Here is a 21,290-nt window from a genome sequence, read left to right on the forward strand (position 1 = left end):
CCCATCACAACCGTCACACACGCGCGCTGCCTCAGTTCACGAACCGTCAGGTAATGATGACAGCAGAACCAACCATCAGGCACAACGCGTCTTTTAAGGACGCATTTATTACCCTTTCACCCATCCGATGCATATCGATTGGGTTTCCCAGATGAGGACAGTATCTTGGGCTCTTTAATTCATCCTTGGGTGCCGTGCACGAATCAAGAAGGGGTTAATGTACAGCACCTGGCCCCCGAAACTGTCTGGGCCTTGGGCCCAAGCCCCAAAGGACGGTCTGTGGTTACTAACTCCCCTGTCAGATGCTGAGATGAAGGCCCACAAAGGGCACAAATGCATGCCCCATGACCTTGTGGTTAACCCAAAACCTGTTAGCCGGTTGTTGAGAAACTGGCTCAAGGCTCCACGACAATGGAACTTGACTGGCAAATCTCATTGCCACTGAAGAACGACCGCACGGGAAAACCGTACCTCGGATGTCTGGTAAGGCCCCTGGGAACACTGCCCCTGAGCATCCATTTCCAACGGGAATTGGTTCGAAAGCCACTCCCACCAAACATCCACCTAAAGAAAACAACATTGGACCCTTAAAACCACTAACTACAAATGTAATCATAGTACCCCACTAATCGAAATGCTATAAATAGGAGAAGTGGGAGAACAAGTGGGGGTTGGTTTTTTGAAGGTTCTAAAAGAAATAGAGGTGAGAGAAGGAGTGATACAGAGAGAAAAAGAGAAAGAGAAAGGAGGAGTGATACAGAAAGAGAGAGGGAGGGAGAGAAAACTTCATCAAGTCTCTGGGCTAGGAACGACCTAAAGTAAGAAATCCAATGCACACGTTCCAAGTAAGTTGTAAGTCCAGGTGAGTCCAAGCCCAACAACCTCACCTTAGCGCGCACAGTTAAAATTTGGGCCATTTTTTTTTTTTCTATTTAGGGCCTTAGGCAATCCCAACATTTGCTTAAAAATCTAATTTATAAGTGGATAAAGCAATTTAAAAATTAATAGGAGATCCAATAAAAAAAAAGAAAAAAAAGAAAAAAGGAGAGTGGTCTTATTTTTAAGGCAATATTTTAGTGAGAGTTAAAGTTGCATTTTTATCGGATTGTCCTTTAGTTTTGTCTCTATTTAAACATAGGGGTGTAGGAATTTTTTTGAACTAAAAAATGAGAAATCCAAACCGGAAAGTGGATAATAATAGTTAATAGTATGGATATTGAAGATATAGATAATAAAAATATATACATAAATTCCAAAAACGGTGCGTTGAAGGAGTGAGAACTCAGAAGACTTTCGCTTTCCCCCTGTTTCTCCCTCCAAATTGCCAAAACTTAAACCGCTTATTCAATCAGAGAAAGAGAGACCCTCGTTTACCCACAAAAAAAAAAAAAAAAAAAAAAGAGAGAGAGAGAGAAACCCTAGGCATGGCGTCGACCTCGGCTTCTCGGTCCAGTGGTGGCGTCAGTGGCAGAATCAGAACCGCAGCTTCCACACTCTACTCTGACAATCAGTCCCTCATCGCTGTAAAATATATCCTCTTTTTTTTCTTTTCTTTTTTTTGTAGTTAAAAAAAAAAAAAACATTTGGAAGTGATTTTGATAATCAAATTTCTTCCATTTACTAGTGCTTTGCCAGTGACACTGCATCATTTGATCCCCTGCAAACCCTAAGGGACCATCTCCATTTTGGAAGTGATTACATAATAAGTGTTTTTTTTTTTAATATTGAAAAAAATTTAAACCCTAATCTGCTCTATGCTTTGATTTTGGAACCAATACCCATCTTTCTTTTTTACTTAATTCTTGAAAGTTGAAATTGAAATGCTTTTTTTGTGCTTTTAAATATTAAGATAAGTGCTTCCCTAAGTTTTGAAATGCTAGTTTGGTAGTGACTTATTCTTCTAATTTATATCTTCATGAACCCCGCATAGTGTGTTGAGCAATTAGCCAATTAGTCTGTTGAGGATCCATAGACAATCCCATAGTTTTGGGACTTAGACTTTGTTGTTGTTGTTGTACATTGTCAAAAATATGCTGATTGATTAGCGTGTTCGAATTACTTGTCTTGCCTTTTGGAGCAGGAAAACAATGTGACTTTTTTGCTTTTGAAATTAAAATTAAGTGCTTTGGATTCCTACCCAAATGGTGTGTCAATTGTCATTTCATCTCTTATTCTTGAGTTATTACCAAATCAATTTCGGTTGCATGTTTCAGGAAATTCGAAAGGCATTGAATATGATGAAGGAAGTCGCAATTGATTTGGAGAGAGATAACCAGTCTCAGATGGTATTTTGGACAATGAGCCTTTTATTCATAGTATTATTGTTTATGCCTGTTTAGTTGATGAGACAATGTAGAAAAGCAAGAAGGAATTTGAACTTCTGGATCCAAATTTCTTTTTACCATTTGGTACTTCGGGAGAAATTACCACCATCCAACCAATAAATCTTAAATTTTTATAGAATTGGTGGATGCAAAAACATTCTGAAAGGAAAATAAGTTCAAATTGTTTTGAATTGTAATTTTTCTTTTTTTTTTGTCATTTTGGATCCTTAGAATACGAAATTCTCCACTTGACTGATCTTGATATAACTACTATAGTTCAGTGAGTTGTATCTTAAAACTCATAAATAAATAATATGATAAATAGTTCGGAAATCTAATAACCTTTCTTTTTGACAATGCTGAGAAATCCTATTTCTGGGGTTTTTTTCTTTTTTAATTTTTAATTTTTAATTTTATTTTTATGGGTCTGAGTTTTAACCAATAATTTTCTATTTGAGGTAATACAAAACCCTAATTTGGTGTATAAATACTTAGAGCAACTGTTAAAACCTACCTTAAGATGCTTGAAAATTCCAGTTTTAGGAAAATGTCAGCAACTCCTTGTTTAAATTGTTAAACTACAGTTGGAAGATGAAGGGAAACTCCAGAAATTTGGTAACATAGATTGATTGTTTGCTGGATGTTACTGCAGGTAAAGGAAATTGAAAATGCAGCTGTTGAGTTGTCGGGTAAATATGAACAGTCTACACATTTTTCGTCAGCAATTCATTCTGTTGCAGATAGGTATCAGCTTGGGCCAGAGGTGCTTATATTAATGCACATTTTTTAATTCTTTCAATGACTTCTCTTCACACGCTTTTTTCTTTCTTTCTTTTCCCCCTCTTCATTAAAACTCATTCATTAATTTGATGTTTTAAACGCAGTTAACCAATTTTAAGAAACTGTTTGATGATGAAATTGTGAAGCTCAAGGATAATTCATCTTCAGTTCCAGAAAATCATCCTATAATACGCCAGTTTAGAGAAGCTATCTGGGTATTTTTTTTTTTTTTCTACCATTTTCTTCTTACTTACCTATAAATTTTTTTTTTTTTTTCTTCTGTCATTTTCTTTTGAAGTTTTGGTTTGGGTGTTGGTCAATTATCAGGATAGGCTATATTTATTTATATAGATATTTTTGTAATTTTCAATATTGTTTAATTATATTATTATTCTTAATTTTTATAGAATTGGTGAACAGATTATGTTGGGCGTTTAATCATCTCACAATAGGAATTCATTTATGTATTTTATGTCACATTAAATGCCTCTTTATTTGTTTTTTTCCGCTTATATTTTTTTCACAATGTAACCTGAAATATGACATAAGGTTTAGTTGGGGTTTTATACAGATGTATGATATAGGTTCAGAAGGATGGTGTCATGTAAATTGTCTTAGATAACAGAACCTACTATAGGGCTCTTAAATAGGAGTCGATGAAGAAGAGGCAGAATGAAGTCTTGCCTGGTTCATTTGTTGTATGTCCTCCGCTGGCACTGCACATTGCCATGGGATGACATTTACCTTGGAACACTTTTGTTGAACTTGTTTTCTTTCCACTAGTGCAATGAACTCATGGAGTCCGAGATTGGCAACTTGGATTAGTGCTTCCTTGACAGCAACGAGTCTAGCTTGCACCCTACTATTTACAATTTTGCTATAACAATCTACAAATTCTTTTTCCTCCCCTGCTTTTTGCCACAAAAGCTATCCCTCCAGGATTATTAAGCTTAATCTAATCTCCTACAACCAATAGAGCCTGCCAATTGGGAGCTGCTGACCTGAAGCTAAGATGGCTGGGACCTTTCTACTGTTCTTGTTGAACTTTATGAACTTCTTCATTTTCCCTCTCAGCCGTTGCATATTTCAAATTCCTACATTTACTATAAATCAAAGTACCTATGTGATCCATCTTTTCACTGTCAAAAATTATTTTTTTCTCCTCCACGGATGGTCCATAATATTGTCACCAGGATAGTGGACAACCATTTGTTCTGTTCTTTGTTAAAAGGTTTGATGGCCAACAAGCTGGAGACTAGTTATGAAGGTTGTGAGGGTTGAGAAGATCTACTCTTAGGTCAAATCAGATCCAAGCCACACAGCTTTGCCAAAAGGGAACCTAAGGAAAGGTAATCAAAACTTTCTTCCTCTTGATTGCAAAAGAGGACCTTGCTAAGTTAGAACAATTTCACATGAGTAAAGAAGTAAGGGTAAACGGTAATTAAGATGGATTGATTGCAATATATAAAATTTAAATAAAAGAACGAAAATAAAAAAAGTTTCTTTGATGAAACATATTGAAAGACATTTAAAATCAGTTATCAATATAAGTGCCACCTAGCACATGATATTTATTTGTGTGCGTAGACATCAGGCTTTAGACAGAGATGCGAAAGCATAAAAGAGTAACACAAGAACATGTTTGAGGCCTGGCTACCTCTGATTAGTCACAAAATTTGAGGCCTGGCTATCTCCGATTAGTCACAAAATTTGCGGTTTTACTCAACTCTTATGGGAGGTTCTATTTTCTTCTTCGTTGAGTCCAAGACTTTTGAATTCTCTGTTGAGGAGGGTGGTACTTACTTTATGCTTCGTGTATTTGAAAGATTCAAGGATTCTCTTCGGTCAGTTTTCATGGGCAAAGAATGTGCTAAACGTTTGCTTTCTTATGTGGAGGATCTCATTTCTAATATACCACCTGGTAACTTTGCTCGTACATTTAGGGATGGTAGTAAGGTTTTCATTTTGCAACTGGGTTCCAATGCTCACGGAAGCTTTCTTATGATCTTTGAACTTCTTCATGGGCATCGGAAGGGTTCCATCATTGTGCCGGAAGGGAAGATGGGTAGTGGGTGGAGAGGATTTGGTTTTCATCTTCGCAAGGCTATTGCTCCAGTCTCTCTTACCATAAATCCATCTTTTCAATCTGTTTTGAACATGACAGGGCAACAGTTCAGGCAACATAAATCCTTTTTGTCGGCGGCGGTGGACGGTGATCGGAAAGACAATGGTGGAAGAAAAAAAGGAAGGCATTTAATGCCCAGTATTCAAAATTCAAACGTACCTGGTCCGAGCAGTCAGAATCAAGATTGTCTGAGTAGTCAGTACCAGGATTTGAGGGATAGGGGTGTTGGGAAGGTAAGTTTGGTACCTGGTGCTGACTTCATGCTTGAGTTTAACGCCAATGCCTCTCACGGGTCTAACACTCCTTTATCGCTGGAACTTTCTTTGTCTTTGGAGTGTGGGCTGAATGGGAAGTGGGTTGTTAAACACTCTAACATTAGGGAAGTGGGCCGGGGAAGTGTTGAGCCCACATAAGTCTTTAGGCCCTCTGTTCTCCCAAAATCTAAACAGGACCCATCTCTTTCTCAGCCCAAACCCAAGGTTTGGCGGCCCAAAACAAAAGAACTTAAATCCTTGCCGGCTAGTGTTTCTCATCCTTTAGTTAAGGCTTCGTCGCTCCCATCAGCCTCATCGTCCCCAGAGGTTGGTGTTCTGTCTTCCGATGGGGTGGGTGTTGTGCCGATAAAGCCGCCGTGGTCAACAATGGACGCAATAGCTTAGTTTCTAGTCTCCGATGAGGCCGACGACGCTAGGTATGTGATATTGGCGCTGTCTGACTTGAATCACGCTTCCGATGTAGTCGGGGCTGAGCCTTTCGGTTCCGATGTGGCCGATGAGCCCAGGTTTGTATCGGCTAGCACCTCAGACTTGGATAGTGAAGAGGGCTTAGAGCGAGACCTCCGACTGATCCTTCAAGAGCATTTCAGCGATATAGTTAAGAAATGGGGGAATTCGGAGCAGTGGGTACTGGAACTACGTGACAGAAGGAGGGTTGCGGTTCCGATTCCATTATCTCGACCTCGGTGTGTAGCTACCGAGGTTTTGGAGGACCAAAAACAGTTGGCCTTAGTTCCGTGGGAGTCTTCTGAAGCTGTCAATGAGTCAACGGCTCTATTCAAAGAGGATGAAGGGCTGGTGGAGGACTGGGTTTTAGATTCCTTCTCGGAGGATGCTTATCAGCCTCTTACTGTTGAACCACTTGCTTCTTCTCTCCCTTTGGCTTTGGTTGATTTGTCGGTTATGGATGAGGAGGGGTTGGTGGGCGTGGATTTTTTAGAGAAGCAAGTTCCTTACTCTGAGTGGTTTCAAAGGAGATTTAATAATTTTGATAGTTTCCTTGGCATGTCCCTAGAGGGTTTGGAAGATCAAGCAACAGAATTTTTATTGGCGGTTGAAGTTGAATTAAAGCGGAGGGCTGAGGTGAACACGTTATCTCGTAGCTTCAAAAGCCCAGGGATGAAAGGTTTAAGAGAGCTGAAGGGGCTGTTCAGTTCTATTAATTATGGCTCTACCTCTGCTAGGCGTAGTGGTTCTAATAGGGCTTGGGTTCTCTCTGTGGCTCAATGAATTTGAAATTTCTTTCCAGGAATGTCAGAGGGCTGAGTGATGTTGTTAAGCGGCTTCAGGTTCGTAATTTGTTGCGTTCTTGGAAGGCTGATATTGTGTGTTTGCAGGAGACCAAACTAGAATGGATTACTAGAGGTACTGTCCGGAGTATTTGGAGTTGCCCTTACGTTGATTGGTTGTACCTGGGTTCTGATGGTGCTTCTGGAGGTATTTTATTGATGTGGGACAGCTGGGTTGTGGAAAAGGTGGAGGAAGCAGTGGGGCATTTTTCGGTCTCTTGCAAGTTTAAAAATGTTGGTGACCATTTTGAGTGGGCTTTTACTGGTGTTTATGGACCAAATTTAAACAAAAGGCGTAGGTTGATGTGGGAGGAACTAACTGGGCTGATCAGTTGGTGGGATTTGCCTTGGTGCATAGGAGGTGACTTTAATATCATCCGTTTTCCTTCTGAGCGACTGGGGGCTGCTAGCTTTTCCCGGGCTATGTTTGGTTTCTTTGATTTTATCTCTCTTCATGGGTTGATGGATATCCCCATGGCAGGGGGCCTTTACACCTGGTCCAATTCTTCTTCAGCTTCTCGCCTTGATCGGTTTCTTTTTTCCCCGCTTTTGGCAGACCATTTCACTCAGTTTTCACAAAAAAGGATGTCCAGAGTTCTTTCTGACCATTTTCCTATTTTGTTGGAGGGAGGGACTCGGTGTAAAGGGAGAATTCCTTTCCGTTTTGAAAATATGTGGTTGAGGGTGGATAATTTTGTCGATAAAGTGAAGACATGGTGGGCTTCCTATTTGTTCCAGGGAACCCTTAGTTTTATTCTTGCTAAGAAGTTGGCTGCCTTGAAGTTGGATTTAAAAAAGTGGAACGAGACGGAGTTTGGCAATGTAATGTTTAAGAAGCAGGAGCTTTGGAGCAAGTTGAATGTTTTAGATGCTAGAGAGGAGTCCCATGGATTAACAGCTGAAGAGAAGTTAGTTCAAGTTAATCTTTGTACTGAGATTGAAAAGTTGACTCTTTTAGAAGAGATTAGTTGGAGACAAAAGTCTAGAGTGCTGCATTTGAAGGAAGGGGACGCCAATACCAAATTCTTTCATAGAATGGCTAATTCTAATAGAAAAAATCATGGTATTGAAAGCTTAATGGTGAATGGTACCTTGTCTTCTAACCAGGGTATGATTACTGATTACATCTCCCATTTCTTCATGAATTTGTACTCTAAGCCCCAGACTGTTCGGCCTTTTCTAGATGTGTTAGTTTTTCCTATGATATCCGCTGCTAATGCGGACTGGTTAGAGAGACCTTTTGAAGAGGCCGAAATCTTTGACGTTGTTCAGAGTTTTAATGGTGATAAATCTCCTGGACCAGATGGATTCCCTATGGCTTTTTTCCAATCTTGCTGGGGGATTATCAAGCCTGATCTTTTGGCTGTTTTTCACCACTTTTTTGCTAATGGTCAGTTTGAGAAAAGCTTAAACGCTACTTTTATCACTCTCATCCCTAAAAAACATGCAGCATGTGAGATTAGGGATTTTCGGGCCATTAGTCTTGTTGGGGGGGTTTACAAAATTATTGCTAAAGTCTTGGCTAACCGTCTTTGCATGGTTATGGGGGATATAATCTCAGCTTCTCAGAATGCTTTTGTGAGGTACAGACAGATTCTGGATCCTGTTCTTATTGCTAATGAATGTCTTAATAGTAGATTGAAGTCTGGGGTGCCAGGGTTGATTTGTAAATTGGATGTTGAGAAGGCTTTTGACCATGTAAATTGGAATTTCCTCTTGCATATGCTTGAAAGAAGTGGGTTTTCAGCCAAGTGGAGAAAATGGATTTTCTTTTACCTATCTATTGTCCGCTTCTCTATCTTGATTAATGGCTCTCCTTGTGGGTTTTTTGGTAGCTCTAGAGGTTTGAGACAAAGTGACCCGTTGTCGCCTTTGTTATTTGTGTTGGTGATGGAAGCTTTGGGAAGAATGTTGGATAAAGCAGTTCTTGAAGGCCGCTTGTCAGGTTTCTGTGTGGGTAACTCGGAGGGTAGATCCTTGGCAGTGTCTCATCTCCTTTTTGCAGATGACACTCTCATTTTTTGTGATGCTGATCTAGATCAAATTTTGATTCTTCGTATGATTCTTATTTGGTTTGAGGCGGTGTCGGAGCTTAAGATTAATCTGGGCAAGTTCGAATTGGTTCCAGTTGGAGTAGTGCCTATTATTGATTTGTTGCTAAATGTCCTTAGCTGCAAACTGGGCTCTCTGCCATTGAAATATCTGGGTCTTCCTTTGGGTGCTAAATTTAAGGATAAGACTATCTAGAATCCAATTCTAGAGAAAATGGAAAGGAAATTGGCGGGTTGGAAACGCTTGTATCTATCCAAGGGAGGTAGAGTCACTCTTATCAAAAGCACCCTTTCTAATTTATCCACTTACTTCCTTTCTCTTTTTCCTATACCTGTTAGTGTGGCTTACCGTATTGAGAAGCTTCAGCGGAATTTTTTATGGGGCGGTTTGGGTGATGAACCTAAATTGCATTTGGTTAAATGGGCTACTGTATGCACTCCTATTTTGTCAGGTGGTTTAGGCATAAGGAAGATAAGACTTTTCAATATAGCTCTTCTTGGGAAGTGGTTTTGGAGATTTGGGTCTGAGAAGGACGCCCTTTGGAGGCAAGTGATAGAGTTGAAATATGGATGTCTTTGGGGGGGTTGGTGCACCAGACCTGTTAAGGGTCCCTTCGGAGTTGGGTTATGGAAGTGTATCAGTTAGGGTTGGCCTTCTTTCTCTTGCCATATTCTGTATGATATTGGTGATGGTTCTAGGGTGAAGTTTTGGCTTGACCATTGGTGTGGAGAGAATCCTCTTGCTGTTAGCTACCCTGACCTATTCAGATTTTGTAGGAATAAGGAGGCTAGTGTGGCTGAGCTCATGAAATCCCCCAATGGTGTCTTTTTTTGGGATGTGAGTTTCTTTAGGGGTGTGCATGTTTGAGAATTAGAGGCTTTATCAAGCTTCATGGAAACCATTTATGGTTCTTCTATTAGGGGGTTTGGTGAGGACAAGATGTGTTGGATTCCTAACAAAGCTAAGGGGTTCTTGGTGAAAGATTATTATAGAATTCTAGCTGGTCCTACTATTTTCGGTTTCTCTTAGAGAAGTATTTGGAAGCAGAAGATTCCCTCTAGAGTAGCTTTCTTTGTTTGGTCTGCTGCCTTAGGGAAATGCTTGACGATTGATAATTTGCGAAAAAGGAAGGTGTGGATTTTGGATTGGTGCTACATGTGCAAGAGTAATGCTGAATTGGTTGACCATCTGTTCCTTCATTGCCCCGTTGCTATGGATCTCTGGTCTATGGTTTTGGGTTTATTTGGAGTATCTTGGGTTATGCCTCTTACTGTTTTGGGGCTGTTAGGGTGCTGGCAAGGCAGCTTTAGTCGTCATCGAAATGGTTATATATGGTCCATTGTTCCTCATGGCTTAATGTGGTGTCTTTAGAGGGAGAGGAATAGTCGTTGTTTCGAAGATTCTGAGAGATCTATTCCGGACCTTAAGCTTTTCTTTTTTAGAACTTTATTGGATTGGTTGTTTGCTTTGCAAAACAAATCTTTCCATTCTCTTTTTGTTTTCCTAGATTATTGCAATTTTTGTGTTTGATCTGTTTGGCTCCTTGTTCACTCCCTGTGTATTAGGGTGTTTTCCTTTTGATATCAATATATCTTATTACTTATCAAAAAGAAGTCTTCATCCAAAGAATGGCAATATATCTAGTATGCTTTACATGCTAGGCATAGGCCACCATATGAAGTGTTTGGCTTTGTTTGTGACTTTGTAATGGTAAATCTTTGCAATCAAGCAAAGAAAGTTCACATTATGATCTAACTTCTGGCTAAGATCATATGGTCAGTTAACCATAGGACAAGTCAATTAATTGACAGATTATCAAAAAGAAAAAAGTCAATTAATTGACCTTCCTATCATTTTTGAGAAATATATTATAGTATTTGTTGTTTGAGCTGGGGAGCAACCTTTTTTGTTTTTTGCACAAGAAGTATGTCTGTGTGAACTTGTAGGGATTCTCTCTGGTGCAGCCATGGAAGATTAATTTTTTACTGCTTCAGTAATTCTTCTATTTAAGATTTATTTTATGGGACTCGTGTGAATTCCAATTGAAGAAAAAAGTTGTGTGGTTTTAAAGGTCTTGTTATTTGTGCGCTAGGTTAAAAAACAAATTTTAGTTTGGGTTTTTATTTAATTGACCTCAATTTCCTAATTAATGGATTAATTGTTTCTTATGCCCAAAGTTAACAATACAATATATATATATTTTTTTTGATAAATAACAAAATTTCATAAATCAAAAGCCTTAGGTACACTGGGAGTGTACATGGAAAGGGTTACATCAAGATCGAAAATTACAATGATCAAGCATAAAAAAAAGATTAGAGCAAGAAAAAGAAGAGAAAACAGAACACCAAGCAAACAAAGAGTGGAGGAGGAGAGATTTAATCTCAAGAATCGACCATTCTGTTCCCTCAAAGCATCTACTGTTCATTTCCTACCAAAGACACCATAACACACGATATGGGACAGCCTGCCATAGGTCTATTAAGCGTTGTCTACCGAATGGACCCTGCCAAGATGCAAATAAATCTACAACACTTTGGCATCACTGGTCACCCAAATCACACGAAAAAGGATCCAAACCATAGACCATAACTCGAAAGCAATGGGACAATGAAGAAGAAGATGGTTTACTAATTCCCTGCTTCTTTTACACATATAACACCAATCCATGATGGGGACACCCTTATTCCAGTCTATCCAGGGTTAAAATCTTGCCTAAGGCGGCAATCCAAGAAAAGAAACCAACTCTAGGAAGGATCTTTGAGCGCCACACAAGTTTCCACAGAAAAAGGTTGTCGGGGGTCGAGAAGAGGGATAAGTAGTATTCACTAACTTAAAGCCCTTATTCTTTGTCGACTTCCAGCAAAGTTTGTCATGCCCCTCACTAGTAAAGGTCATAGTGTATAAGATTCCAAAAAATATCAAATTGTTCCATCTCCTAATCTTGGGGCTCTCTATAGAATCGAAGATCCCAATGAAGCCTCTGATTAGGAAAAGACATGACATTTGCAAGATAAGAATCCTTGTTACAACTAAAGCTATAGAGTTCTGGAAATGCCTCCCGAAAAGTACAACCCCCACACCACAAGTGATGCCAAAGTTTCTATTACCATTGCCAACTTTGAAGATGATGGATTTAAAGAAAGCTGTCCAGCCTTGTCATATAGTTCTCCACAGACTAACACCATAAGCAGCTGTTACTTCTTTTGTACACCACCCACCCCAAATATTCCCATACTTGATCTTGATAACTTGCCACCAAAGGTGGTTTGTCTCTGTACCGTACCTCCATAGCCATTTACTAAGCAAAGCTTGGTTAAATTTTCTCAAATTCCGCACACCCAACCCACCAAACTTCAAAGGGCTACACACCTGGGCCCAATTGACCAGATTGAATTTATGGGACTCATCAATACCACCCCATAAAAAATTCCGCTGGAGTTTCTCAATGCGATTTGCAATATCCACCGGGATAGGAAAGAGAGAGAGGTAATAAGTAGGCAAGGTTGAGAGAGTGCTTTTAAGTAAAGTAACCTTACCACCTTTTGATAGATACAAACACTTCCAACTTGCTAATTTTCGCTCCATTTTTTCAAGAATAGGGTTCCAAATTGCCCTATCCGTAAATTTAGCTCCCAACGGAAGCCCTAAATAAGTCATTGGTGAGGACTGCCTACACCCTAAAAGAGCCACCAGCTCACCCATATTTAACACCTCACCAACTGGAACCAATTAGATTTAGCCAAATTAATATGCAAACTTGACATAGCCTCAAATGAAGATAAGACGTCTCTCAATTTACCAATATGACTAGGTAAAGCATCACTAGAAATTAGAGTATCGTCCGCAAAAAGAAGATGAGACACCATTAAGGGGTATGAGATTTGGGACCTACAGTGAATCATGAGATATGACCAACCAGAACAGCCCCATCTAATAACCGGCTTAAAATTTCCATAACAATAACAAAGAAAAGCAGGGAGAGTGGATCACCTTAACGTAGTCCCCTAGAACTCCCAAAGAAATCTTTAGGGCTACCATTGATTAGAATGTAAAATTTTACCCTGGAAATGCAGAACAAAATCCACTTGCTCCATTGCTCAAAGAACCCACATCACTGTAACATATACATGAGAAAGTCCCAACTTACATGATCAAATGCTTTCTCCACATCCAAGTTACATAAAACAATTGGAACCCCTGCCTTCAGTCTACTATCCAAGCATTCATTAGCAATTAAATCCGAGTCCAAGATTTGCCTATCCAGCACAAAGGCATTTTGAGTCTTAGAAATAATCCCAGAAATAACCCTTTTTAGCCTATTAACTAGCACCTTGGATAGGATGTTATAAATACCGCCCACAAGGCTAATAGGTCTAAAATCTCTCACGTTATTAGCATCAACCTTCTTTGGAATAAAAGTAAGCAAGGTGGCATTAAGGCTTTTCTCAAAAATAACCTGGGAATGGAAGTTGCTAAAGAGCTTCATAATTTCCTGCTTTAAAAAACTTCCAACAAGACTGAAAGAAAGCCATCAAGAAACCATCTGGTCTCGGAGATTTGTCATCATTGCAATCTTTGATAACACCATAAACCTCCTCTTCTTCGAAGGGTCTGTCCAACCAAGTTGCATCCTCCCTAGAAATCTTAGAAAATTCCACTTCATCAAGGATAGGTCTTTGCCCTTCATTCTCGGCATATAACTATTTGTAAAAGAGGGAAATGCAAGCAGCTATGGAACCTCGGTTTCGATGTCAGTTCACCATCCACCACCAGATTGTTGATGGTATTAAATCTTCTATGAGAATTTGTAGTTCTATGGAAGAGCTTAGAGTTTCTATCTCCCTATTGAATCTAGAGCGCCTTAGATTTTTGTCTCTAACAAATTATTTCCATAAGGGTTACCTTTTCAAGCTCAGTGTGAAGCCAATCCTTCTCCAATATCTCCTCATTGGTTAAAGGTCGGCAATCTGCAATCAAATCTAAATAATTTAGATCTTTCCATAACTTGCGCATCCTATTTTCCACATTCCTAAATTCTTCCTCATTCCATTTCTTTAAATCCAGCTTCAAAGCTTTCAATTTGCTTGCAATCCGAAAGCTAGGAGAGCCTTGAAAAGTGTAGGATACCCACCAGGATCTCACTCTATCCACAAAACCATCTGCCTTTAACCACATGTCCTCAAACCAGAATGGCCGACTGTCCCTTTGAAAATTTTCCCCTTCTACAAGGATTGGGAAGTGATCCGAGATCAACCTTTGGAGTTGTCTTTGATGAATATTCGAAAAATGTTCTTCCCAATCCGAAAATAGTAGAAACTTGTCAAGCCTAGAACGTGAAGCCACCTTTCTGGAATTAGACCAAGTAAATTTACCCCCTTCCAAAGGCAAATCTATAAGACCTTGTTTAGAAATAAAATCTGAAAAATCAATCATAGCAGATGAGAAGGGACCTGAACCAAAATGCTCTGATGGAAATCTCACTACATTAAAATCACCACCAAAGCACCAAGGCACACTCCACCAACTCCGAATTCCAACTAGCTCCTCCCAAAGCAATTGTCGATCAAGATTAGAGTTTGGACCATAAATACCAATAAAAGCCCATTCAAACTGATCCTCTACATTTTTGAATTTACATGAAGCATAAAATTGACCCACCGCTTCATCAATTTTTTCCACAGTCCTTCTATCCCACATCACCAAGACCCCCCCCCCCCCCCCCCCCCCCAAAAAAAAGCACCAATAGAGCCCAAATAAAGCCAGTCTACATGCTGGCAACCCCACAAGCTTCGTACCTCTCTTCTGAATATGAACTCCATTTTTTTTCTTGAAAACAAATAACATCAGCACCCTAGCTTCTGATCATATTCCAAACCCAGAGTCTTTTGTCTCTATCATTCAGACCCCTAACATTCCAAGAGATTAATTTTAAATTCATTGAGGCACCACTAAATCCCAATCCCTAACTACATTGCTTGAAAAAGTAGTCCTCAAAATTCCAAGAGCTTAGCAAACTCTTCAATTCCCTACTGCCTTTGACACCCAGTTTGTTACCTTTCTTCCGAGAGCTCTTTCCCTGCACGACAGATTTCTTCTTGGCCTCTAAGGCTAAAAACAACCAAGTAATTTCCGCTTCGAAACCTTCCAAGGAAGTCCCTACAGATTTCCTAAATGCTTTAATACGGTTGAGAACCCAAGGTGATAGATTTGTGGAAGCACCCTCAACCTCCAGATGGACATCAGGATTGGCCACGGCCAAAGGTTGCACAAACAGGGGCTCCTCCATTGCTACCTCTCAAATTATTTTCTCCTCCATGTCCCATAGCTCACACTCCGAACATGAGACTATAGAAACAATATCACACTTATCTGCCCAACTAACAATGCGCTTTTCTTCCTTGAAGGTGTCATTACCCTGACTCTCATCTCCTTCACGCTCTGAGAAATCCGAGATGCTCCCAGGAGAGTGGTGAAGAGAGAGGGGGATTACAATTTGCTTCCCATCGCGTAGCACCAGGACCCAATTATTAGAATTACCCCATGTGCTCTCTAAATCACCAACAAAATCCTTGATTGAAGGGCGAGACCCACCGTGGCCACCTTCAAGCTAACCCAGTGCCATATCCTTAGGCAAAATGCTTGACAGAGGTCTCGAACCCAAATTGATTTGCCAACCCAACTCCTCTACCGATATTGGGAGCTCATGGTCCACTGTGACAGAACTCCGGGAACCTTCTTGCTCTGAGATCGCAATATCGGGACCCACCGAGGCATGTACAGGTTTGCCATTGTGGGGGGTGTGCTTGGCTTGATCTGGGTGGTCCATCGACACCGTATCTAAGGTGATCATGGTCTTTGGAACTTCTTTTGTGGGTGACTGAGTGGGAGACAATGTGTTTTTGGTGTGGGTAAGAGGCGATGTGTCTTTGGGGTGGGTAAGAGGCTGAGTTAGGGGCAGCAGGTTGGGTTGTGATTGTGAGTGGTTGATGGGCTTGGGCCGCAGTTTGCGTTCAACATTGGGCATAGGGAAAGCCCACGTATTGGGCTTATGAATCCATTTGTTATTCCCCTTTCCTTTAAGAGTGTTACCCATCCCAGTTAAGTTGGGTTTTGTCCTGGTCTTGTAGTTGGGCCTATTATTCAGTACCTTAGGGTCCACTTCTCTAACCTCTGATGATACTATAGTTCACTTCCCACCGTTTCCACGTTCTACACGTAGGAATAAGTCTAAGGTCAACGAATTTGTTTTGATTTTCCCATTAATATTAGATGTAAGTTCGGCCCCAATCTGTGCCTTTGCCTTCTCCGAATACAAATCGCATTGATCACAGTGAAAAGAACTAGAAGCAGAGGTTTTCAAATTGCGAAATTCTGCAATTTTCTCCTTTCCTTTAATACCGCCACCGTGATTGTTATGTCCGACAGCCACCACAATTGGCTTTGATTGTCTATGCGGTTGGCCTTGCCCAGCAAGGGAGGTTGGTTCTAACGTCTTCCTCAGGTGCAGACCAAAACCCCTCCATCCACTCCCCATCCTCCCCTTCGGTATCACAATATTGCCCCTTTGTCAACCATGCAAAAGTTCAGAAAGTAATAGGAATGTGCCATGGGCATTGGAACCCATCTGTGGAATGAGGACTTTCTCTCCCTCCCTTATAGTTCTCGCAAAGTGATCAGAAGATTGCTTAGAAAGCAAATCCTCCATGTGAAACAACAATCTACGAGTACTCTCTCTTCCCATTAAAACAGAACGTAGCGAATTCCGGTCCCTCTCAACAATCCATAGCAGGCAAAAAGACCCCCTTTCCTCAATTGAAAACTCAAAAGTTTTGGATTCAATGAATAAAAACGTTGAACCACCCATAACGAATAAACAAGAAACCAACCGGAGGTGTGAAAAGCAACCGCAAAATGCTAGCCAGAGAAACAAACAATAGGAAAAAAAACTATGTTGCAAGCAAAAGTCTATGGCTAATTCAAGGTAACCGGGCCTTGTTTATGACTAATCCGAGGTAGCCAGGCCTCATCTAAGGGTATTGCATGCACCACTTGATGGAGCTTCTATCATCGTAGTAATTCGTTACTTGGCTTCACTTGCTGGAATATCTGTGAGCATGCCCTTTTGAATTTGAAACCCAATTGCTGTACCATGTTGGATTAAGTACTTTGTGCCAAAGGTTGATTATTTATATGATAATTCAATAGTTACAATGAGGGAGGAGGGATTTGAACCATAACTGTCTCTGTTGGAAACACCAAGAAATACCAGTTGAGAGCTAAAAGGCTCTTGGCTATGCCAAAGGTTGATTATGATCTTACGTAATCTTTACTCAAAATTTTATATACTCAAGTCAAGCCCAACATTCCAAGTAGAAAGATGGAATAGGCAAGTGAATCACAAAACATTTTACTAAGTTAACAAGTTAATCCACAGCGAAAGTCATGCAAACTTTTTGTCTACCTTGGACGGTCACTCTGCTAGTCATGAAGTCATTTGAACTAGTCATCTTAAACTTGTAGTCTTCAAGCAGCTTATGACTCAGTACTTATCATAACCAAATTACTATGTATACTACTCTCATTAACATATGCTTTGGCACTGGAATTTGCCAATTTGGATCTAAATCCTAACAAATAAGGTGTGGCCAATTTCAATTTAGGGGAAAAATTGTAATTCTTGCAATCCTTGTGAATTAAAGGTATTTTGGTAGTTTAGTTGAGTCTATTATTTTCTAGGAAATCCTAAATATTTTAGGCTTTATTTTCTGTGTCCAAGTTAGTCTTTTATTTGGTTTTTAGTTTACTAATCAAATTAGGAGTCCTAATATTACCAGTGCAAAAAAGAGTTCTTGTATATATTTATTCGAAGGTTAGATGGAATTGATTAGTTATAATTTTGAGTTTTTATTTTATATTTTTTTAGCATTGAGATAATAATGAAAAATAAAAATAAAAATAATTAAAACCTAGTCTTCTACACAGTCGAATTCCTCAATTTGTCCCAAGTCTCTCACATACACACACACTGCCATTCTTCAATTTCATGTTTATCTTTTTCACTTTCCAATTTTCCATATTTGCTGGCCATACGTTATCAGTCACTGTTTGTAATTGTCTCTGTCTTTCAGAATTAATTAGATGTTGTTCTCTACTTATCAAGTACTAATTAGGTGGTGTTCTTGCTTTTTCCTGCAGAATGTTCATCATGCAGGACAGCCAATGCCAGGTGAAGAGCAGGAGGACATTGTAATGACTACTACCCAGTCCAACCTTTTGAATGTCACCTGCCCATTAAGTGGAAAGCCTGTTACTGAACTGGCAGAACCAGTTCGTAGGTAATCTATTAGTCATTTCAAAGTTTTCCTGTTTTCTTGTTCCGAAAACAGTTTTCCTTCTTCACTCTCTCTCACTCTTCCTTCCACCCAACATTGACTTAAGATAAATTGGAGAATTTGTTTATGTGTGCTTGTGGTGGATTAAGGTTTAGGAGGATTTGTGGGTCTAGGCTTTAGAAATTTTTATAAGAAATGTTTTATTGGGAACATTTGTTAGAAGAAACGGCGCAAAAAACTTGCTAGACAACTTCTTTTGAGGTTTTGTTGGAAGAAACAGAAATTGAATTTCTCCACAATCAGTGAACAGTGCATGCAAACAATATATATGAATAGTGCATGTGAAGTGTGAACAATACAGTGAATAGTGACAGAATATCAGAGAGAGAGAGAGAGAGAGGCCAATGTGCCTATTTATTCAAAAACCCTCAATATTTTATTGATCATTTCCTACTTTGACTAGTAAACTAAATCCTAATCGAATCAAATCAAAGCTCACACATAAAGATCTATAAACTAAACAAGACTTTCTAGTAAAAAATAACTAAAGGCCCACAAGTATGATCCATACCCAGCAATTATAGAATTACTAAAATACCCTTAACGTAGAATAACCAAATAAAATGTAAAAACCTAATTTACTGCCATAGACACTTTTGTTTGGGCTTTGCGCTAACTTTAGGTTTCCAAAGAGGATACTGTTTCCATAACCACGCTATGGATGTGGCATCAATTAGGTGATTGAAGACATCAAAACAAAATTGAGTGACACAAGGGTTGAATTTCCACACCTTGATTGGCTGCTATGGTTGGTGAAAGATTTGTTCATAAGAATGCTTCCCAATATGCCTAGGAATTTACAACTGACAAGTGCATCAAGTGATCTCCAAGGGGAACCCTTTAGGAAATAAGGCTATTACCTAGGTCTCTATTGGCATTTTGTCAGCCATGGCTCTTTTAAGTTTTAACCCTTTAATTGATGAAAATTCAACTACAAGGTGATTTTTTTTTTTTTTTTTTTGAATATATGATGATGGACATTATGTGGACCCAAAGGAAGGGGACTTTGGAAATCTGGACTAGTTGGTTTTAGGGCAGGAGTCATTCCAAAGACCAATGGTTATCTTACACCTGAACATATTATTTCTATCTTTCTGCTTCTGGGAATGAGCATAAATCGCTGAGTTCATCAGAGGTGAATGCCTCTAGATTACCCTACAACTAGTTCTTAAGGGCCGTAGGTTTTACTGGCTGGAGGCAAGTCCAAAGACCAATGGTTATCTTACACCTGAAAATATTATTTCTATCTTTCTGCTTCTGGGAATGAGCATAACTTGCTTAGTCCATCAGAGGTGAATGCCTCTGGATTACCCTACAACTAGTTCTTAAGGGCTGTAGGTTTTACTGGCTAGAGGCAAGTCCAAAGGGCTCTTCTTTAGAAAGATTCCTTATGTTATCAAAAAAAAAAAAAAAGTTTTTATCTTTCTGGTATGCTTTTTATCTTTCATAACTCCAGCAAGAAGACAAAGCATGCATAATGGATTTGCCTTCCCTGAGGTGTAAAGTTCAGTAACCTGGTCATACATTCAAAAGTTCTCATGGATGTTGATCCCAAAAAAAAAAAAAAAAAAAAAAAAATGCTTACTTATCATCTTGTTAGTTACTACTGATTTTAATCAAACATTTGTGTTGCAAATGCACTGGAGCAGGCATTGTGACATCAAATGTTTTCTATTTATGCTTTTTTTTTCCAAGTGTTTCTTCCCCTGATGCAGTGTGGAATGCAAGCATGTTTATGAAAAGAAGGTAGTCATGGTCTACATTCGGTCGAATGCCCGTCAATGCCCTGTAGCAGGTAAATAGATTTTCTGTTCTCTCACTTTACAATTTCCTGCTTGAGCCTCACCCTTGAGTCTTGACCCGTTTTCTCTTGTCAGGTTGCCCTAAGATATTGCGGGCTGTCAAAATAGTATGTGACCCATTGTTGCTCATTGAAATTGAAGAAATGCGTGCTATGAGTAAACAAAGTGCTCCGACTTCAGAGATAGAAGATTGTACTGCGCTTGATGAAGAAGAGGATGACTGATGAAAGTAGCTTCTGCTGGGAACTTCTTATGAATTTCAGGATTTTGAAGATCTCCACGACTTAAACTGAACTGGATATACCTGTAGTCCATTCACCATTGCGTTGCGCCGTTTGTATTCTTCTACTCTCTTATTTGTCCTTTTTTAGATTCAGATATTATAATATTCATATAGTCTTCTTGTTTAATTATCTTGGATGTAATTGAAAGCTGTTAGAATGTATGCTTCTAACGTGGAAGGCAACTTCTACGATTAGTCTCTCTTTCTTTTTTGTGTTTTTTAATATATACTTTTAATTTCTTTAGGGCCCGTTTGAATTGAGAGGAGAGTAGAGTTGATTAAAAATAGGTTAATTTTAGGCCAACTCTTCTCTACTCTCCCTCCCTTCCCCTTCACAATCCAAACGGATCATTGGTTTGGATTTAGAGGCATATTATAATGTTTTGCTTGATAGGGTTGAAAACATTCTTTGGAAAATTATTATTATTATTTTCTGGAAAATTGACTAGTAAATTGTGTTTATTATTATTTTCTGGAAAATTGACTAGTAAAATGTGTTTGGTTTGGTTGTGCCTTGAAAGTGGCTAAAAACAAGTTGAAAAACAATTTCTACTAGTTAATTTGTATGAACATTTCTTATAATTCTAGATAATTACATACGGGCTAAAATCTAAATTACAAATTGCATTGCTAAAGAGATGATGGCTAGTGGCGATGCAAGGCAAGATCGATTTGAGCTCAAGCGGTATGATGGTGTCACAACAACGTCGAGTGGGTCGCAAGCTTGGTAGTGTTGTGGGTCATCGACAAAGATTTATTGGTAAGTGTTCGGGTAGGGGTTTTTTTTTTTTTTTTTTTTTTAAATTTTTTTATAATTTTTTAATTTTTTAAATAACATTAATTTTTATAGAATTTTTTAGTTAGCACGTTTTCAAAACTATTTAGGAAACTAACATCTCAAGTACAACATTCTCGATTTTGGAGTGCTGAAATCGAGTAAATTGAACTCGGTTTCATTTAAATTG

General features: G+C 39.2%; 1 protein-coding gene across 1 annotated transcript; it reads left to right on the forward strand.

Annotated features, from left to right (window-relative positions):
• Positions 1–1,323: 1,323 nt before the first annotated feature.
• LOC112024545 (E3 SUMO-protein ligase MMS21) lies at positions 1,324–20,569 on the forward strand. The gene is made up of 7 exons (XM_065761635.1): positions 1,324–1,523; positions 2,214–2,285; positions 2,977–3,087; positions 3,209–3,319; positions 18,044–18,183; positions 19,956–20,035; positions 20,118–20,569. The coding sequence occupies exons 1-7, from the start codon at positions 1,425–1,427 to the stop codon at positions 20,264–20,266; spliced, it is 762 nt and encodes a 253-aa protein (XP_065617707.1). The 5' UTR covers positions 1,324–1,424; the 3' UTR covers positions 20,267–20,569.
• Positions 20,570–21,290: the final 721 nt, after the last annotated feature.

The sequence above is a fragment of the Quercus suber genome, unplaced genomic scaffold, assembly GCF_002906115.3.
Source record: "Quercus suber isolate HL8 unplaced genomic scaffold, Cork oak 2.0 scaffold_423, whole genome shotgun sequence".
Taxonomy (NCBI): Eukaryota; Viridiplantae; Streptophyta; class Magnoliopsida; order Fagales; family Fagaceae; genus Quercus; species Quercus suber.

Coding starts and splice junctions, on each gene's coding strand:
- LOC112024545 (XM_065761635.1), top strand. CDS start 1,425: ATGGCGTCGACCTCGGCTTCTCGGTCCAGTGGTGGCGTCAGTGGCAGA. Junction 1,524..2,213: donor ACAATCAGTCCCTCATCGCT/GTAAAATATATC, acceptor TGCATGTTTCAG/GAAATTCGAAAGGCATTGAA. Junction 18,184..19,955: donor CTGGCAGAACCAGTTCGTAG/GTAATCTATTAG, acceptor CCCCTGATGCAG/TGTGGAATGCAAGCATGTTT.